Consider the following 14,714-nt stretch of genomic DNA (forward strand, 5'->3'; position numbering starts at 1 on the left):
CTCTGACCTGTACATATGCAGTCTTATAGCAGGACAACAAAGGTATCTTGAAGTTTTACTTCATATTTAGCAGTCATTGCAGTGTTTCTGTTTGTAATTGTGTGCTGTATTGTTCTGCAGGGTGTTGACTAGATAAAGACCATTTTTGTCATGGATCAGGACATGGTGAATATGTTTGCCATTGCTGCAGGGACTCTTGCCATCCCTCTCCTCCTTTTCATGGCCTCTTTCATGCTGTGGCCATCATCACTCATCAAAGTCTATTACTGGTAAATACCACTTATAAATATATGCATAATACTTAAGAATATGTAAATATTCTTCTTTAGAACTGAAGCCCAACCTCCTGGTTTTCATTAAATTAAGCTAAACATAATTAATAAATAACTTAAAAAATAAATAACTACAATGTGTGATGTTAACTGAATAAGACATATTTAAGTGATATGTATAATAAATACTGTATCATAATAATAATATAATTTGTATGAAATTTTAAAAAATGCTTAAACTAATGCTTTATTGTATTAGTAGTTTGGTCCACACTGTACACATTTTTAAATGTATAATTTATATGAACATCTTTTATAGTTGCACTCAAAAAAATATTTGGGTTTTGAATTTTATGCATTTGGGTTGTGTATAAACTTTCGATTAATTTAAATCATACTGTTTTAACAATTCGAATATTTAAATAAAATATTTTGCTGTGTATGCATGCAATTACATGCATCTTTTATAGTAATGCATGTGGTCATATTGTCTGTAGATTGTTTACCTGTGTAATTTGTTTGTGGAGGTACTGGAGGAGGACTCTGGGTCTGCAGGTACATTATGCAGACTGTGGGGGTTATCGCTTCTGTTACTCATACAGAGGAAAACCAGGCCTCAGGCCTTCTGTACTCATGCTGCACGACTTCTCTGCTCACAAGGACACATGGCTCCCTATGGTGAAGGTATAGTATGTTATGTGGCCTGGCTGTGAGGTAAAAATGCTGCTCTTTATAACAGCGATAAGCACGTTGTCTTCATCCTAAACAGTACCTTCCTAAACATCTGCACATACTGTGTGTCGACATGCCGGGGCACGAGGGTACAACACGTACCAACACTGACGACTATTCAATCCAGGGCCAGGTCAAGAGAATACGGCAGGTAATGCTGGATGGGATTTTTTTTTTTTTTTTTATGAATAGGGTATGTTTTTATGTCTTAGTATTTATGCATCTATGACCTTAAAAAAAAATTATATGCTTTGAGACCTAGTAGGTATAAGATGCCTTAAATTACATATTCATTCAACTAATTTTTGTCTGAAATTACTGGGCCGAGACTTTATACAGAAGTTGATTCAAACTGTTTTTTAAAATTGCCAGTATGGCAGTTTTATTGATTGGAATATTAATGGTTATTTCAAGTTTATGGCTAGACAGTTGCATAGGGTTTTTAACTGTGTGTTCGAAAAAATTTTTAACTGGTATGCAATTAAAAAATTCATATACGCATAAATATATAGAAAATATAATAAAGAATATGTGTTACAACAATGACGTATTTGATCAAATTGACAGAAAATATAATCAAGTTTTCCATTTCCAAAAAATGCTGTTCTTTAGTGTGCAAAAGTATTAGCACAAGTTATTCATCACTGATAAATAAAACTGATTATTGAGCAACAAATTAGCATCTTAGAATGATTTCTGAAGGATCATGTAACACTTTTACATGTCGCAATATTACTATTTTTTGAGTATTTCATCAAATGGAGCCCTGGTGAGCACATGAAACTTAGAAAAACATTTATAAAATCTTACCTACCACAAACTTCTAAACGGGAGGGTGAAATGAATGAAAAATCTTTATAGCATATTTGTAAAATCTAAAATATAACTTTAGTTTGAAGGTCAACTTTTTCAAACGGGCTCTATTTTGTGTCCTTTTCATGGAATAAAATGTTGCTTTCTTCTCAGACTTTGAATGATTTGCCATAAAATCTGCTTCATGATCATAAGCCAGCATATAAAATGTTTGTATTGGCCAAATATGCGAGTATGTCCTACTTTTACACCAGTTTGTAGAGGCCATTCGGCTAAACAAAAAGCCATTCCATCTGGTGGGCACTTCCATGGGTGGGACAGTGGCCGGAGTATATGCAGCCTGTCATCCCTCAGACCTCTGCGGCTTGACCCTCATCTGCCCAGCCGGTCAGTCAATACATTTAGTCTTCAGATCCACACCAACGCATACAGTTCTGTTCACTATAAGCTTGTACTGCAGCATTAAATGCTCTAGTTCGTTAAAGCAGGGTGGATTCTGATTGGCTGTGTTTCTGATTGCATTTTTGGGTCTTAATAGCGCTCCTGCATGCTCACGTTTTTCTCTGAAGGTCTGAAGAACCAAAACGAGAGTAAGTTTGACAGTCAGATGCATGAAGTAGAGCACAGCCAGTACACGCTGAATATCCCTCTTATTCCATCCAACCCGGAGGAGATGGAGGAGATGCTGAAGCTCTGTTCTCACGTGCGCTTCAGAGTGCCTCTACAGGTTAGTCACACTCACGTAAAGTTACTTGAGCTCCAAAACACACTTTCATACACTAACTGTGGCTTTAACCTTTTATTATAGATTCTGCAAGGACTGGTGGATGTACGGCTTCCACACAATGACTTTTATCATGAAGGTCAGTATAGGCTTACCCACTGCAGTTATGTTTTTTTACTATAAGCTAAAGAAAGTGTTGTTTGTAATAGTTTATTTTAATCTTTTTTTTATGATTATTTATTAGAACAAAACCAGCAAACATAGCTAGCAACAACTATGTACAATCCAGGGTTGCTTAAAAGAAAAGATTTACATTTAATCATTTTTTTAATCAAGTATCTTCTCTCTAAACTGCCACAGTTTTCATGGAAATTATGAGTGAAAATTCAAAATATGCCTTGCATGAGCATATACAGCAAATAACTACCCCTTTACAAGTCATCTGGGGCAAACAGGACCAGGTAAGTGCATTTTCAATTAATTTAATTGGTTTTTATTTATTTCATGTCTATTTTTTATATTATTTTGTTTTAGTTTAGCTAAACTAAATAAATAAGAAATGCAAAAATGTATGTAAATTTAAAAATAAATTAAATACAAATCATATTTATTAACTATATTTCAGTTAATGTTTATTCTATTTTGTGGTTTTAGTTGGCTATAATAGCCCTGGTCTTTGTATTTTTTGAGGTGGTGGATGTGTCTGGGGCAGCGGTGCTTGCGGAGGCTCTTCCAGGCTGTCGTGTTGATCTGCTGGAGAGCTGCGGTCATTCTGTCGTGATGGAGCGACCCCGACAAACAGCCAAACTCATTTTAGATTTCATCATTTCTCAGCAGAGCTCAGAGAGCGCCAGCACCAAGAAGAAATCTTGAGACGTCTCAGGATGTCAACTGTATATATATATATATATTTGGGTGTGTGTAATTCATGTTAATAGATTAACTAATATTTACCATGAAGATTGTAAAGTGTTACCATGTGTATTGATGGTAGAGTTAAAAGTATTATAAGTACTGAATATTATGTACCAATGCACGTCATGGTTCTTAGTCATTCTGAGTCCGATGATTTTATATAGCACTGAGAACTATACCACTTTAAGTCTAGACATAGATAGATAGATAGATAGATAGATAGATAGATAGATAGATAGATAGATAGATAGATAGATAGATAATTTGAAGAGTTCAGATGCAAAATTTCTTCTATAGCGACCATTTTCAGTGTGTAGGTTCAGTAATTTCACTTTAATGGAAATTAATAAGTTCTTTTCATTGCCATTAAACTGAAATAACTAAACATTAAGCTGAGAAAATGCTAATTTCAGAAGAAACCTTCAGACAGCAGTTGAACTCTTCATTCATTAGGTGGGGGTGATGATGGGTACATTTAAATATCCGAACAGATATTAAGGAAACATAGGCTAAGCTACATTGCATATAACATTTGTTCATAATTGTCCTCCATTAACCCTGCCGGAGTTGTTGTGGGCTTCTAGCATCATTCCTGCCTTTCACCAGCCACAGTTTTTGTACAAGTCAAATAAACTACAACTTTCCCGAGTCCAAAAACTGCTTATTTTTTTGTTGGTGGTGAAATTCTATAAAGTCGCCTTTTTGTGGTGTTGTGATATTAGCGCAAAGCAACGTTTTATCCCCAAGCAGCTGAACACGGACGCCCTTAACGCGAGTTGTGTTGTGATCCTGTCACCGCCGTTGATGTACGCTAGTGGGGGTCACGTGACAGTGCGGCAGCCGTATCCCCGTCTTTGAGCAGCTAACGCTCAGTGTCCCGTACAGCCGCGATCAAAATAGACGATTAAACCCCTCAGGCCTGGAGACAGGTAAGGATGGGGTTATCTCATACAGTGTGACTGTTTAAAAACGTCTATTTTTATTAATTTGTCACTATTGCGTTAGGAGTTAGCAGGGAGCTAGCTGTGTGTTATAATAGCTGGTTAGCAGAGGTTACCGAAAACGCTTTATTTTATTACAACGTGTTCATGTTTTTAACGTTACATGTCTCAGGCGCGGTGTCTGGGCGTTCTTTACTTCTTTCGAGGGAAACCGTAAGTATTTACGTTTGAGAAAACCTGTTTACATGCCGTACCCAAACAGCTAACGTGCTACTGAGCATCCAATTCATTGCGCTCTCTGTGTTTCTCATTGTGTTTTTCATTGACGTCTCTAATGTGTTACAAAAAGCGAGGTCTATACTCATTTATGTGTCTCTTTTTTTTTTTTTTTTTTTTTTTTGCAGGTCTATTCAAGGATAATACCCGAGCTTCTTCTGTGTATCAGAACTGTCTATCTATTCTTATCAAATGGATAATGGGGACTGGGGGAATAGGGTATGTATGTGGGAAAATATTTAACACAAGTTATTGTTATCAAGTGCTTATTAGCCACAATTGTGTGCTGATCTGCTATTTGAAGTAGAATTAAATGTTATCGAAATTCATACAAAATTCAAATTCATTTGCATAACATATGTGTTTTTTTAAAACCAGAACAATATAATTAAGATATATTTGACTTGATGAAACCTTTCTGAACAAAATATAGATACCTTTTAAACGGCATCTACAAAAGGTCCTTAATGTATTTATATATTTAATAGCTTCATTTTATGGAACAAGGGTAAAGAACTTTAAAATACCATTAATTATCTTGAAACAAAAATGGGTTGCTGTTTTACATTAACATTAACTACGGAGATTAAGTTGACTGCCACTTTAAATGCTCAAGCTCTTTAATGTTGGTGGATACTTTATCTAGATTCTCGATGTCAATTATTCTATTGTTTATTAGCAGAATTAGTTATTAAAGCAATCCCAATGATTGTTCCTCTGTGTTGTTAACATCATAGATATGGTATGAATTTCTCTATTTGTCATACAGTTAGAATGATTATTAAAACTTCATGGTTATGGCTCTTTTTCTCTGTGTGAATGGACCTTTGCAGTTAAATAAAATCCCTGAAGTCCTATAGATTGTCAGTGGAAACTTCTACGTGTAATTCTTAAACTGCCTCCATCATCATTGGCACACACTTTCAGCCTGTTCAGACATGGCTTGTTATACTTTATGCTGACATTCAAATGGGTTAACATTTCCATAGATAGATGGGATAAATTTCCATAGCTGTTTGATTGTCTGTCTTTATATCTGACTGACTGTAGGGTCTAAGTAACCTTCAAATTATAAGCTTTAAGGGAGTTATTTAAACTTTACAGCAAAATGTCAAACCGATGCAATTTGATTCATATTCCAACACATGAATTAAATGTTTCCTTAATATAGAATTAAGTAGTTTCAGATCTCTCTAAAAAAGAAAAAAAAAAATCAATAAATACACAAATTTTTTCAATTAATAGTTTGAGCCCTCCAAAACAGTGACGTTTAATCAAAGCTTTTCCTGTAACAGACAGACGGATTAGACGCATTTAAATTACCAACGAACCCATTAAGTGTTAATGATTCTCTGCCGTTGTCCGTCTCTTACAGTTGACTCACCCAGTCACCTTAAATGTTGGGGGTCACCTCTACACGACCTCTATCTCCACTCTTCAGCGTTACCCAGACTCCATGCTGGGCGCCATGTTCCGCGGCGACTTCCCCACCACACGGGACGCTCAGGGAAACTACTTCATCGACCGGGACGGGACGCTTTTCCGCTACATATTAAACTTCCTGCGCACATCCGAGCTCACTCTTCCTGTTGACTTCATGGAGATGGACCTTCTGCGTAAAGAAGCTGACTTCTATCAGATCGAGCCTTTAATCCAATGCCTCAGTGACCCAAAGCCTCTGTACCCGCTGGACACCTTTGAGCAGGTGGTGGAGCTGTCCAGCACTCGCAAGTTGTCCAAGTACTCGAACCCAGTTGCGGTTATTATCACGCAACTAACCATAACCACCAAGGTCCACTCGCTGCTGGAGGGGATATCCAACAACTTCACTAAGTGGAACAAACACATGATGGACACCAGAGACTGTCAGGTGTCCTTCACCTTTGGACCATGTGACCACCATCAGGAGGTGTCCCTAAGGGTCCACCTCATGGACTACATCACCAAACAGGGATTCACGATCCGGAACACGCGTGTGCACCACATGAGCCAGCGTGCCAACGAGAACACAGTGGAGCACCACTGGACTTTCTGCCGGCTAGCATACAAAGTAGAAGATTGACCAATCTGTGAATGTGGTTGCTGCTGTTTCCAATGCAATGTTTCAGTCTCTAGAAGTTTCATTTTCAGTTTAGACCAAGCAAAAGAAAAAGGGAATGAAGCGTAAAGGATCACTTCATGCAATGCAGAATATTACGCGAATGCATTGAAATGATATATACAAACGCATTTGCGAAACGTATTCAGATAACACTCAAGCGTCACTCAGAAATCTATTAACACCTTGCCAACAATCATTTAAAAAAAATGATTAACCAGGAATTTTTTCAGGTATTCGTTCATTTCATAAGGTCAGAAATCTGTCCTACATTGTGCACTGTGTGCAACGTCGAGATGTTAGCGTGCATGTATTTCTAACACATTCTTTAAGTATTAAGTGTCCACATGCTGTAAATGGAAATAAATTTCATTTGTTCATCAGTTTCGTTTAAAAACAAAAATATGAGTCAGCTGTCTTTTTATTTTACACAGGAAATGATCCACTGCTCATTTACTTTCTTTAAAAAAAAAAAAAAAAACTTCTATAAAACACTGACTTCTTCATTCCTTTTCTATTCTTTTTCACTTATTAACGACGAATTAACAAAAGCAAAAAGGTCTCTAACACTAGATTTCTCTGTTCCTATTCGGTTTTCTTTTGTATTATTATTATTATTAACAGATAAAAACAATAATAAAAAAATATTATTGTACCTTAAATCATATTAAGGTACAGTAATATTTATTGTATTATAAAAAATATACATAATTTATATAATAAAAAAAATTGTAGAATTAAAACCTTGTTACGTGTATTACATAAAGCTGAGACTTGTAGTAGTGCTTGTGTATTATTGCTCTTTTACTGATTTGTATAAAAGCTTCTGCTAAATTACTTAATATATTCTTAAAGCGATAATTCACTCAAAAACATAAATTCTGACATTATGTCGCCTTCAGGTTTCTCCAGACCTGTTTGAGTTAATTACTGTTCGACACAACAACTTAAATCATCATCTGAAGAAAGTAGCCAACAGTATAGTCATAGGCTACTGTAAACTGGTTTGGTTACAGACCAAATATTTAGAAATATTTATGTATGTGTGTGTGTGTGTGCGTGTGTGCGTGCGTGTAATGTTTTGTATTTGTATTTATTTAAGCTTTGTAGCAGTGCGTGAGAACCCCAGTAGTGATGAATGGTCCCTGTGTGCAAGAGACTTGGTAGAGTCCTGTCAGCGGACCTATTAGAGCACACTACCCTTGACGCTGACGCCGCCATGTTTTCCTGCTCTGTAACGCACGTGAAGGCGCTGCGGGATCAGTGTTGAAGGACGACTGTTCGCATGTCGTATTCTAACGATTACAACTCAGTTTTCACAAGTGCATATTATTGTGCTGTGCTTTAGAAGTGTCTTGCCGTTGACTGTGTTTTGAAAGAAAAAGATGTTTAGAAAAAGTCACAACCTAAAATACATATTAACTCTTGTACCAGGGAAAAGACGTTTTGGGACGTACAGATTTTTGCCCTTGTTTTTCTGTATCGGGGGTGTCATGGAGTGGATCATGATTAACGTGAGAATAGGAAAGGAAACGTTTTGTAAGTATGCTGCCGAGTCAAATCTTAAATATTTATTCTTTCATGCGTTTCTGAGCATCATTCTGCGTCCTCTTTGCGCAGAGCTGTCCTTGTATATCCTTTGTGCAACGAGAATAATGATTGACTTACTGAAATCTTATATATATATATATATATATATATATATATATATATATATATATATATATATATATATATATACACATTAGGTAGGGTACAACGGTGCTTAATTTGCATTATGCTTAGATTATCTGAAGATGAATGTATTATACAGTACATGTATATGTGTATATTTAGGCCTATGTTAAGAGTTCTTTTAAATTATGTATTGCTTTTTCTTATGGACAAGTAATTATATTATTTTCTGGCTTCACAGATGATGTGTACAGAAGAAAACAATCAGAGAGGGAATACCAGCAGAAGATTGAGGAGGGCTTTGTGCTCACAGAGTCTGAAGTCAAATGAAATCATCAGAACACACTGAAAATAAATAATCATGATAAAGAGACTGAAACCAAAAATGGGAATGTTATTATGCATAGACTGTAGGGCAGCTGTGACATGGACTGTAATTATGAGGACATATGAGGTGCAGAAAGCTGCCAGCAAGGAAGATCACATCTTTTGTATTGTTTAAATGATAAAGGTGGTTATTTGTGCAATAAAAATAATCGTGTCTTTTCTGGGATTCTAAATATCACGTTTTTGGAAGCTTGTAAAAAGTCATTACCATGAGAAACCTCGCAATTATGACTTATTAGGCATCTCATATTGAGAAATGTACATATATATGATAGCACACATTTCTTTTAAAGGTTGCTCATTATCATAATAATGACAAATTTTAGCATGACCTTATATCATTCAAATTTTGAAATGAAATGTATCGTTACAGTATATCAGGGCTGTCCAAACTTGGTTCAAAATGAATTTATTTACCAGCATTGGATATCAGTAACAGTAACCACTGGATATGTTTTTCCCGTTGTAAGTTCACAGATATTACTACAGTTTTTACTTGCAAAAACATGAATAAAATGATTACACTGTAAAAAACAATAATCAAGAAAAAGTTGTTATTGTCTGTATAAGCTTCTAACAAATGATCTAAATGCTCGATGGATTCATAAGTCTAAATTCTTTATTAAGCTGTTAAATCTTTGTGAATGTGCTGTCTGACATCTGAAAAGTGGTTGCCAGTTGGACGGTGGCTTAAGGAACATTTTCTTCTTCTCAGCGGATCACTTGTAGTGTCCAATTGGTAGAGCTCTCAGACAGATGAAGCTGTTGGGATGCTGCGCCAGCGTTATCGGGTTTCCGTCCAGCCGAACCTCCTGCATGTTGTACCTGATGTAGTGCGTGTTATTTCCTTTGCAGAATGTGTCATCCGTCAGTGATGTTATGTTGTTGTTCTGAAAATGATTTTAGAGGAATTTATACACTAAACACTACAGTCTATTGATAGGCTACATTGAGATTACAGTAGTGATGACCGTACATGCAGATGAACCACGCGGAGGCTTTCCGGCAGCAGAGGGATGGCCTCCAGCCCGTTGTCTCCAAGGTACAGGTATGATAGCTTGGTGAGTTTCTAATGCAAAAGATAGAAGCCACTTATCAGCGACATAACAATGTATTATTTCGAAATCTTTGTTGATTGGTTACCTTGAAAATGTTTGCTTTTATTCCCTTTGTTTTAAGTAGATTGTGGTTGACATTGAGAGACAGAAGTCTAGCCGGCAGCATTGGCAGTTTGACCAGTTTGTTCTCAGCTAATGTTAGTTCCTCAAGCTGATCGAGTTTTGAAAAGGCTCCATCTTCTATTTCAGTGATCAGATTCCCAGTCAGGTCAATTCTTTTCAGTGTGGCTGAAAAACAACATGGATGTATTTACTATTTGGATGTATTTGGACATCCACAGTGGGCTGCAACTGAATATGTTTTTTATATGTACTTTCTTTCATCGTTTACTTTACTTCCATGTTATTCCAAACCTATTTGACTTCGACTATTTTTGTCCATCCACTCATAAAATTTATGTTCCAGGAGGCTTAACAATACCTTGAAGAACTGATTTGTTCCAAAGAGAGCCACTGAGTAAACAATTCTTCATATAAACATTTTTCTTGGTGTGGAGAACCAATATCAAGAGAAGCTTTAAAAATTAAGTGGATGTTAATGTTTCTTCATATCATAATCATAGATGCCAGTAAAGCTTTATTTTTTAATGGGGTCTAAATGTCTAATGATTTATGTATTTATTTATTTTCAATATTAAGAACCATTTGTATACTGAAAAGATTCCATGGATGTTAAAAATCCTTCATGGAATCATAGATGCCTGTGAAGAACCGTTTTAGAACCGTTTGCAATGAAGGTAAATAGGGTCCAAATATATACAAAAAGAAAGTCACAGAGTTTAAGAATGACATGAGGGTGAATAGATAATATCAGATTTTTCATTTTTGGGTGAACTATCCCTTTAAATGCACAAAGATTTCTAGGTTTGCCTCCCCTTCTATACCAGTGACTCTAAGGGACCTAAACGCTCTTTCTCAGTTCTGTTGTAGAGCCATTAAAAGTCGCAAGGAAAATTTCACTCAGTTGCTTTGATTACATTGATCCGGTTCCAGTCATTACACATCGTGTCTTTGGAGGCCACACCTAAAAAACTTTTCCCTCACCAATATCGACAAAGTCTCTGTTGGTAATTTTAGAGATTTTGTTGAAGCGTGCATAGAGGTAAGCCGTTTCCTTTGGCAGTGGTGGAACTGCTGTCATGTCGGGAGAAACCTCCTCACAGTACACCGATCCGGTTAGACACACACACATCAGGCATGTGGGAAGTTCTAAAAAAAAAAATACAAAATACAAAAAATATATAGGCTTCAGCTTTATTTTGCATTAAATGATTACAAAATTGAACTAATAAACAGTTACCCTTGTCATCTTTATGGTCTGCTCCCGGACCTTCATCATCTGTGTCAACTGGACTATCGTAGTCTGTGCTAACAGTGACTTTTTTCTAGTAAAGCAGATGAAAAGAAAACTAGATTAATTTGTTTCCTCAACTGTTCAACAGATTCAGATGTTATTTTGTCTCTCAAGGAGCTCAGATAAGCCCAGCTAACTTGCAGATGGTGCTGTTTTCCATTGGATATAATTCCATTATGGATTTAACAGCTTTTCCATTGCATACCTTTCTTGGAACAGATGTGAGATATCTGGCTTCTGATTATACAAATTCGCATATTTGTTTTAGCCATCAAAAACATTCATATGTTCAGCAAAATTCCATTTTAATATCACAATGTATACAAATAAGCATTATCAGCGTTAAAATTGCCCTACCTTTGGTTTCTTGGCTTCCATGACAACTCTACTTTCCGACATGAATTCCTCATCCTCTGCTACTTTCAGTATCCCTTTGTGTTTAGGCACCACTTTACTGGTTCTTGCCGTTTCACAAAATATCCAGGGCACAGTCACGAAAAACAGTAAAATCCTCAGATCCATCATCATGTGAGGAGAAAGGGTTGTTGTGATGTGTGAGAAAGAGAGGAGCAGCGCAGTGTGTCACAGCCTCAGAGTAAAACGAGACCTTTAAAGAGTGTCTCTGCAGTGACTGCCTGTGAACCATTAAAAAACACTTCATGATACTGGCCTTAACCCACTCTGTGCTGTCTTAACAGAGCACTTGCCTCATTCCCGCCAAATAAATAGCTTTTTGTGCATTTTGTCCGCATGTTTTGCAATAATGGAGTGAAGTGGATAAAAACAACATTGGAAATGATATATCTGTCATAATCTGACAATAATAACATGTATTTCGTATTTTTCTGATATAACGAGACATTTTCAGGGAACTTGTGTGATTCGGAAAATACTGGGGGGAATGAACAGTGCTGGCCATGGAAATAAAGACAGAATTCAACAGGAAATTGTTATTAGTTCAGGAATCTTGGACAGTGTGTTTGAATACGGCCAACCTTTAAAACTTGCAGGCTTATAAACCATTGCTACGTGATGTTGAAAAGCTTTATTGTTAGAAATGCAGCTGGGTTTGCTTGGGAGGTATCAGGGGATGAATTGAGAGAAGAGGAAGAAAAACGTCTGTACCCCTGGTTTTGATTAACCCAAAGTGATTCTTTCAGATTTAGGCAAGAGAAATAATATCATATGTGAACCGGACATGCAGGAGAAAATGCTGCGAAATATATTTCAGAAATGATTCAGCTGACAAGCTGTATCATCAACTTCTAAGAAGCGATAAAGATATGATGGCTTTAACAGAGACCTGCAGGTTTTTGGGCACCGTTAGAGTACTACCGGTTATTACATCTTATTTTATCTGAGGCATTTTGATAACTTGGGAACAGAATTAAGCAGGTGTTCAAACAAATGCATGCCAAGACTTTCAAAAGGCACTTCCTCGACCTCCCTCTGGGTGCCGTTACTTAACCTGATACGACACGGGATGAAATTAAAGGAGAAGAGACAGAAAAAGACTAGACAGTTTAACATGCAGATAAAGAAAACGACAGACAAAATTATTACTGTAGGCAAAGCGTCTTTGTGGTGCAGTCCGGATATTGCTCTGCACGGTTTGCCTGCAGCTCTACCAACTGATGCATAATGGAGAAGGTGTGAACATCTCAACAGATGTGAGAGTAAATCGAGGAACTTTCTACCCTTTTATATTGCATATTTTGAAAATATTTCCTAAATATCTGATTGTTATTATGCACCCATGTATTAACCAGTAGTATTATTAATATTTAAATTATTTTTGTTTTTATTTCAGTTTACGATGTAGTAATTTTAAGCACAATTTATAGGCTAATTAGAATTTTACTTTTAGAATTTGTCATATATATTTTTATTTATATATATATAATTTAATATTTCTATATATATTATTAGTATATAATATTTCATGTCTTTTGTTGAATTGATCTTTATTTTCATCATTTTTGTACTTCTAGAAATGTGTTTTAATTCAGGTAGTTGCCAAGAAGAAAATTCTTGTGAGTTTTGTAAATATATTTGCTAGTTTTTCATATTTCTTATAAAATAGTTTTTTTAATTTGTTAATATTATGCCTGTCCTATTCATATTGTGATTTTGCGCAGTGCTATTTGCTTTTGAGTTTTTATTTTGACCCTGAGGTAATTTGTAAAATACTGCTGATTTATGCAACTATGAGAAAACATAGAACATATATAAATGTTGCTCAAAAATAGAAGTAACCATAACCATGCCCTTTGGAAACTTACACAAAAAAATATTTTTCCATTTACTTTTTTACTCAAATTGTGCTTTTCCACTGATTAGGATTCAGCATTCATTCTTGAGAGGAACAACAGTACATTCATGCATGATATGAAGATACCATACATGAAATCTTCACATGAAAGTGAGTGTATTCAAAAGAAAGCATCCACGCAGTTTTGATGAAAGGATTACATATCATCCATAATCAAATATGAAATCATCATGATCTTTGTGTTTGTGAACGTACATAATAAGCAACATTTATGTTCCACATTCAATTTCTTTAATGTTTTAAACAAGTGCAAAATATATACAGAGGGCCCTCTCCGTTACGTGAAATCTTTTTATTGATTCGATCATCTGGTTTTTAGTTTCTCCTTCCTGTGAGCTGATGCATCTGCTGAGGTGGCATTTTTAGGCTGTGGCGGAGAGGACTCGTAGAGAACACAAGTGGATCCATCCTCACCGATCCGATAGGACACCTCGTAAGGGTCCACCCACAGTGTCAGCTCTACTGGAAGTGATGAGAAAAGCTGCTCTTCTGTAAATCCAACTGCAGAGGCTGCTTTTCCTATAAGCGGGTCCATTTTATGGTTGATCCGTAAACATCTGTAGCCAGAGCCTCTGCAGGGATCTTGAGGAAACCAATGGTGCAGATAGTGTTCTGAGGAGAAAAATGAAAAACTGCATTTTAAAGCGTTGTTATTTATACAGTTTGTTAAAAAAAAATACTTTGAAAATGCAAAATTAGACTTTCGGTCTATAACCGTAGGCTAATAACGATGATTTCATGTTAAATAAATTTAATAAGCTTTTCTGAAAGTCAACGATCAGTTGAATTCAATCAGTTCAAGAATGTGAAGGGAAGGCCAGCTCACCCAGAAGAGCACCAGTGAGTGTGTGAGTAAAGATCTGCAGCTGATCTCCAGTCAGAGAGTCCCTGCTGCTCAGTAAACCACCGATGAAAGAAGCGGCCACTGACACCTCTGTTTTCATCATGTCCCCAGAGGCCACGTTCTTCACCAGAGAGGTACATGGTGGGGGGGAGGACACCTAAAGTGAAATTACATGAAATTCCACTAGTGAGGGGAATAGTTTATTCTAAAGATGGTGTATAACGTACCTGTAAT

General features: G+C 36.3%; 5 protein-coding genes across 6 annotated transcripts; 3 read left to right on the top strand and 2 right to left on the bottom strand.

Annotated features, from left to right (window-relative positions):
- Positions 1 to 150: 150 nt before the first annotated feature.
- Positions 151 to 3,487, top strand: abhd6b (abhydrolase domain containing 6, acylglycerol lipase b). The gene is made up of 8 exons (XM_043224291.1): positions 151 to 269; positions 800 to 956; positions 1,042 to 1,155; positions 2,072 to 2,204; positions 2,387 to 2,544; positions 2,626 to 2,680; positions 2,902 to 3,002; positions 3,232 to 3,487. The coding sequence occupies exons 1-8, from the start codon at positions 151 to 153 to the stop codon at positions 3,412 to 3,414; spliced, it is 1,020 nt and encodes a 339-aa protein (XP_043080226.1). The 3' UTR covers positions 3,415 to 3,487.
- Positions 3,488 to 4,239: 752 nt separating this feature from the next.
- kctd6b (potassium channel tetramerization domain containing 6b) lies at positions 4,240 to 7,174 on the top strand. 2 transcript variants are annotated; one of them, XM_043224293.1, is made up of 4 exons: positions 4,243 to 4,385; positions 4,570 to 4,610; positions 4,802 to 4,892; positions 6,049 to 7,174. In XM_043224293.1, the coding sequence occupies exons 3-4, from the start codon at positions 4,866 to 4,868 to the stop codon at positions 6,733 to 6,735; spliced, it is 714 nt and encodes a 237-aa protein (XP_043080228.1). In that variant the 5' UTR covers positions 4,243 to 4,385; positions 4,570 to 4,610; positions 4,802 to 4,865; the 3' UTR covers positions 6,736 to 7,174. The 2 variants fall into 2 exon arrangements, with proteins under 2 accessions (XP_043080229.1, XP_043080228.1); XM_043224294.1 differs by lacking the exon at positions 4,570 to 4,610 and having other exon boundaries at positions 4,240 to 4,385.
- An 800-nt stretch (positions 7,175 to 7,974) lies between these two features.
- On the top strand, positions 7,975 to 8,998 carry LOC122328549 (small integral membrane protein 4). Its single transcript, XM_043224298.1, has 2 exons — positions 7,975 to 8,310; positions 8,687 to 8,998. Exons 1-2 carry the CDS (start codon positions 8,157 to 8,159, stop codon positions 8,773 to 8,775), a joined length of 243 nt encoding a protein of 80 aa, XP_043080233.1. The 5' UTR covers positions 7,975 to 8,156; the 3' UTR covers positions 8,776 to 8,998.
- Positions 8,999 to 9,225: 227 nt separating this feature from the next.
- ognb (osteoglycin, paralog b) lies at positions 9,226 to 11,941 on the bottom strand. The gene is made up of 6 exons (XM_043224292.1): positions 11,662 to 11,941; positions 11,251 to 11,335; positions 10,995 to 11,159; positions 9,976 to 10,178; positions 9,809 to 9,901; positions 9,226 to 9,722 (listed from the first exon to the last, which is right to left on the bottom strand). The coding sequence occupies exons 1-6, from the start codon at positions 11,830 to 11,832 to the stop codon at positions 9,552 to 9,554; spliced, it is 888 nt and encodes a 295-aa protein (XP_043080227.1). The 5' UTR covers positions 11,833 to 11,941; the 3' UTR covers positions 9,226 to 9,551.
- A 1,950-nt stretch (positions 11,942 to 13,891) lies between these two features.
- On the bottom strand, positions 13,892 to 14,580 carry LOC122328548 (protein BTG1-like). Its single transcript, XM_043224297.1, has 2 exons — positions 14,463 to 14,580; positions 13,892 to 14,248 (listed from the first exon to the last, which is right to left on the bottom strand). Exons 1-2 carry the CDS (start codon positions 14,578 to 14,580, stop codon positions 13,941 to 13,943), a joined length of 426 nt encoding a protein of 141 aa, XP_043080232.1. The 3' UTR covers positions 13,892 to 13,940.
- Positions 14,581 to 14,714: the final 134 nt, after the last annotated feature.

Source organism: Puntigrus tetrazona, chromosome 23, assembly GCF_018831695.1.
Source record: "Puntigrus tetrazona isolate hp1 chromosome 23, ASM1883169v1, whole genome shotgun sequence".
Lineage (NCBI taxonomy): Eukaryota > Metazoa > Chordata > Actinopteri > Cypriniformes > Cyprinidae > Puntigrus > Puntigrus tetrazona.

Coding starts and splice junctions, on each gene's coding strand:
- abhd6b (XM_043224291.1), top strand. CDS start 151: ATGGATCAGGACATGGTGAATATGTTTGCCATTGCTGCAGGGACTCTT. Junction 2,205..2,386: donor GACCCTCATCTGCCCAGCCG/GTCAGTCAATAC, acceptor TTTTCTCTGAAG/GTCTGAAGAACCAAAACGAG. Junction 3,003..3,231: donor TCTGGGGCAAACAGGACCAG/GTAAGTGCATTT, acceptor GTATTTTTTGAG/GTGGTGGATGTGTCTGGGGC.
- kctd6b (XM_043224294.1), top strand. CDS start 4,866: ATGGATAATGGGGACTGGGGGAATAGG. Junction 4,893..6,048: donor ATGGGGACTGGGGGAATAGG/GTATGTATGTGG, acceptor CGTCTCTTACAG/TTGACTCACCCAGTCACCTT.
- LOC122328549 (XM_043224298.1), top strand. CDS start 8,157: ATGTTTAGAAAAAGTCACAACCTAAAATACATATTAACTCTTGTACCA. Junction 8,311..8,686: donor AATAGGAAAGGAAACGTTTT/GTAAGTATGCTG, acceptor CTGGCTTCACAG/ATGATGTGTACAGAAGAAAA.
- ognb (XM_043224292.1), bottom strand. CDS start 11,832: ATGATGATGGATCTGAGGATTTTACTGTTTTTCGTGACTGTGCCCTGG. Junction 10,179..10,994: donor CAGAGACTTTGTCGATATTG/GTGAGGGAAAAG, acceptor GTTGTTTTTCAG/CCACACTGAAAAGAATTGAC. Junction 9,902..9,975: donor TAAAAGCAAACATTTTCAAG/GTAACCAATCAA, acceptor CTTTTGCATTAG/AAACTCACCAAGCTATCATA.
- LOC122328548 (XM_043224297.1), bottom strand. CDS start 14,580: ATGAAAACAGAGGTGTCAGTGGCCGCTTCTTTCATCGGTGGTTTACTG. Junction 14,249..14,462: donor ACTCACTGGTGCTCTTCTGG/GTGAGCTGGCCT, acceptor TTTTCTCCTCAG/AACACTATCTGCACCATTGG.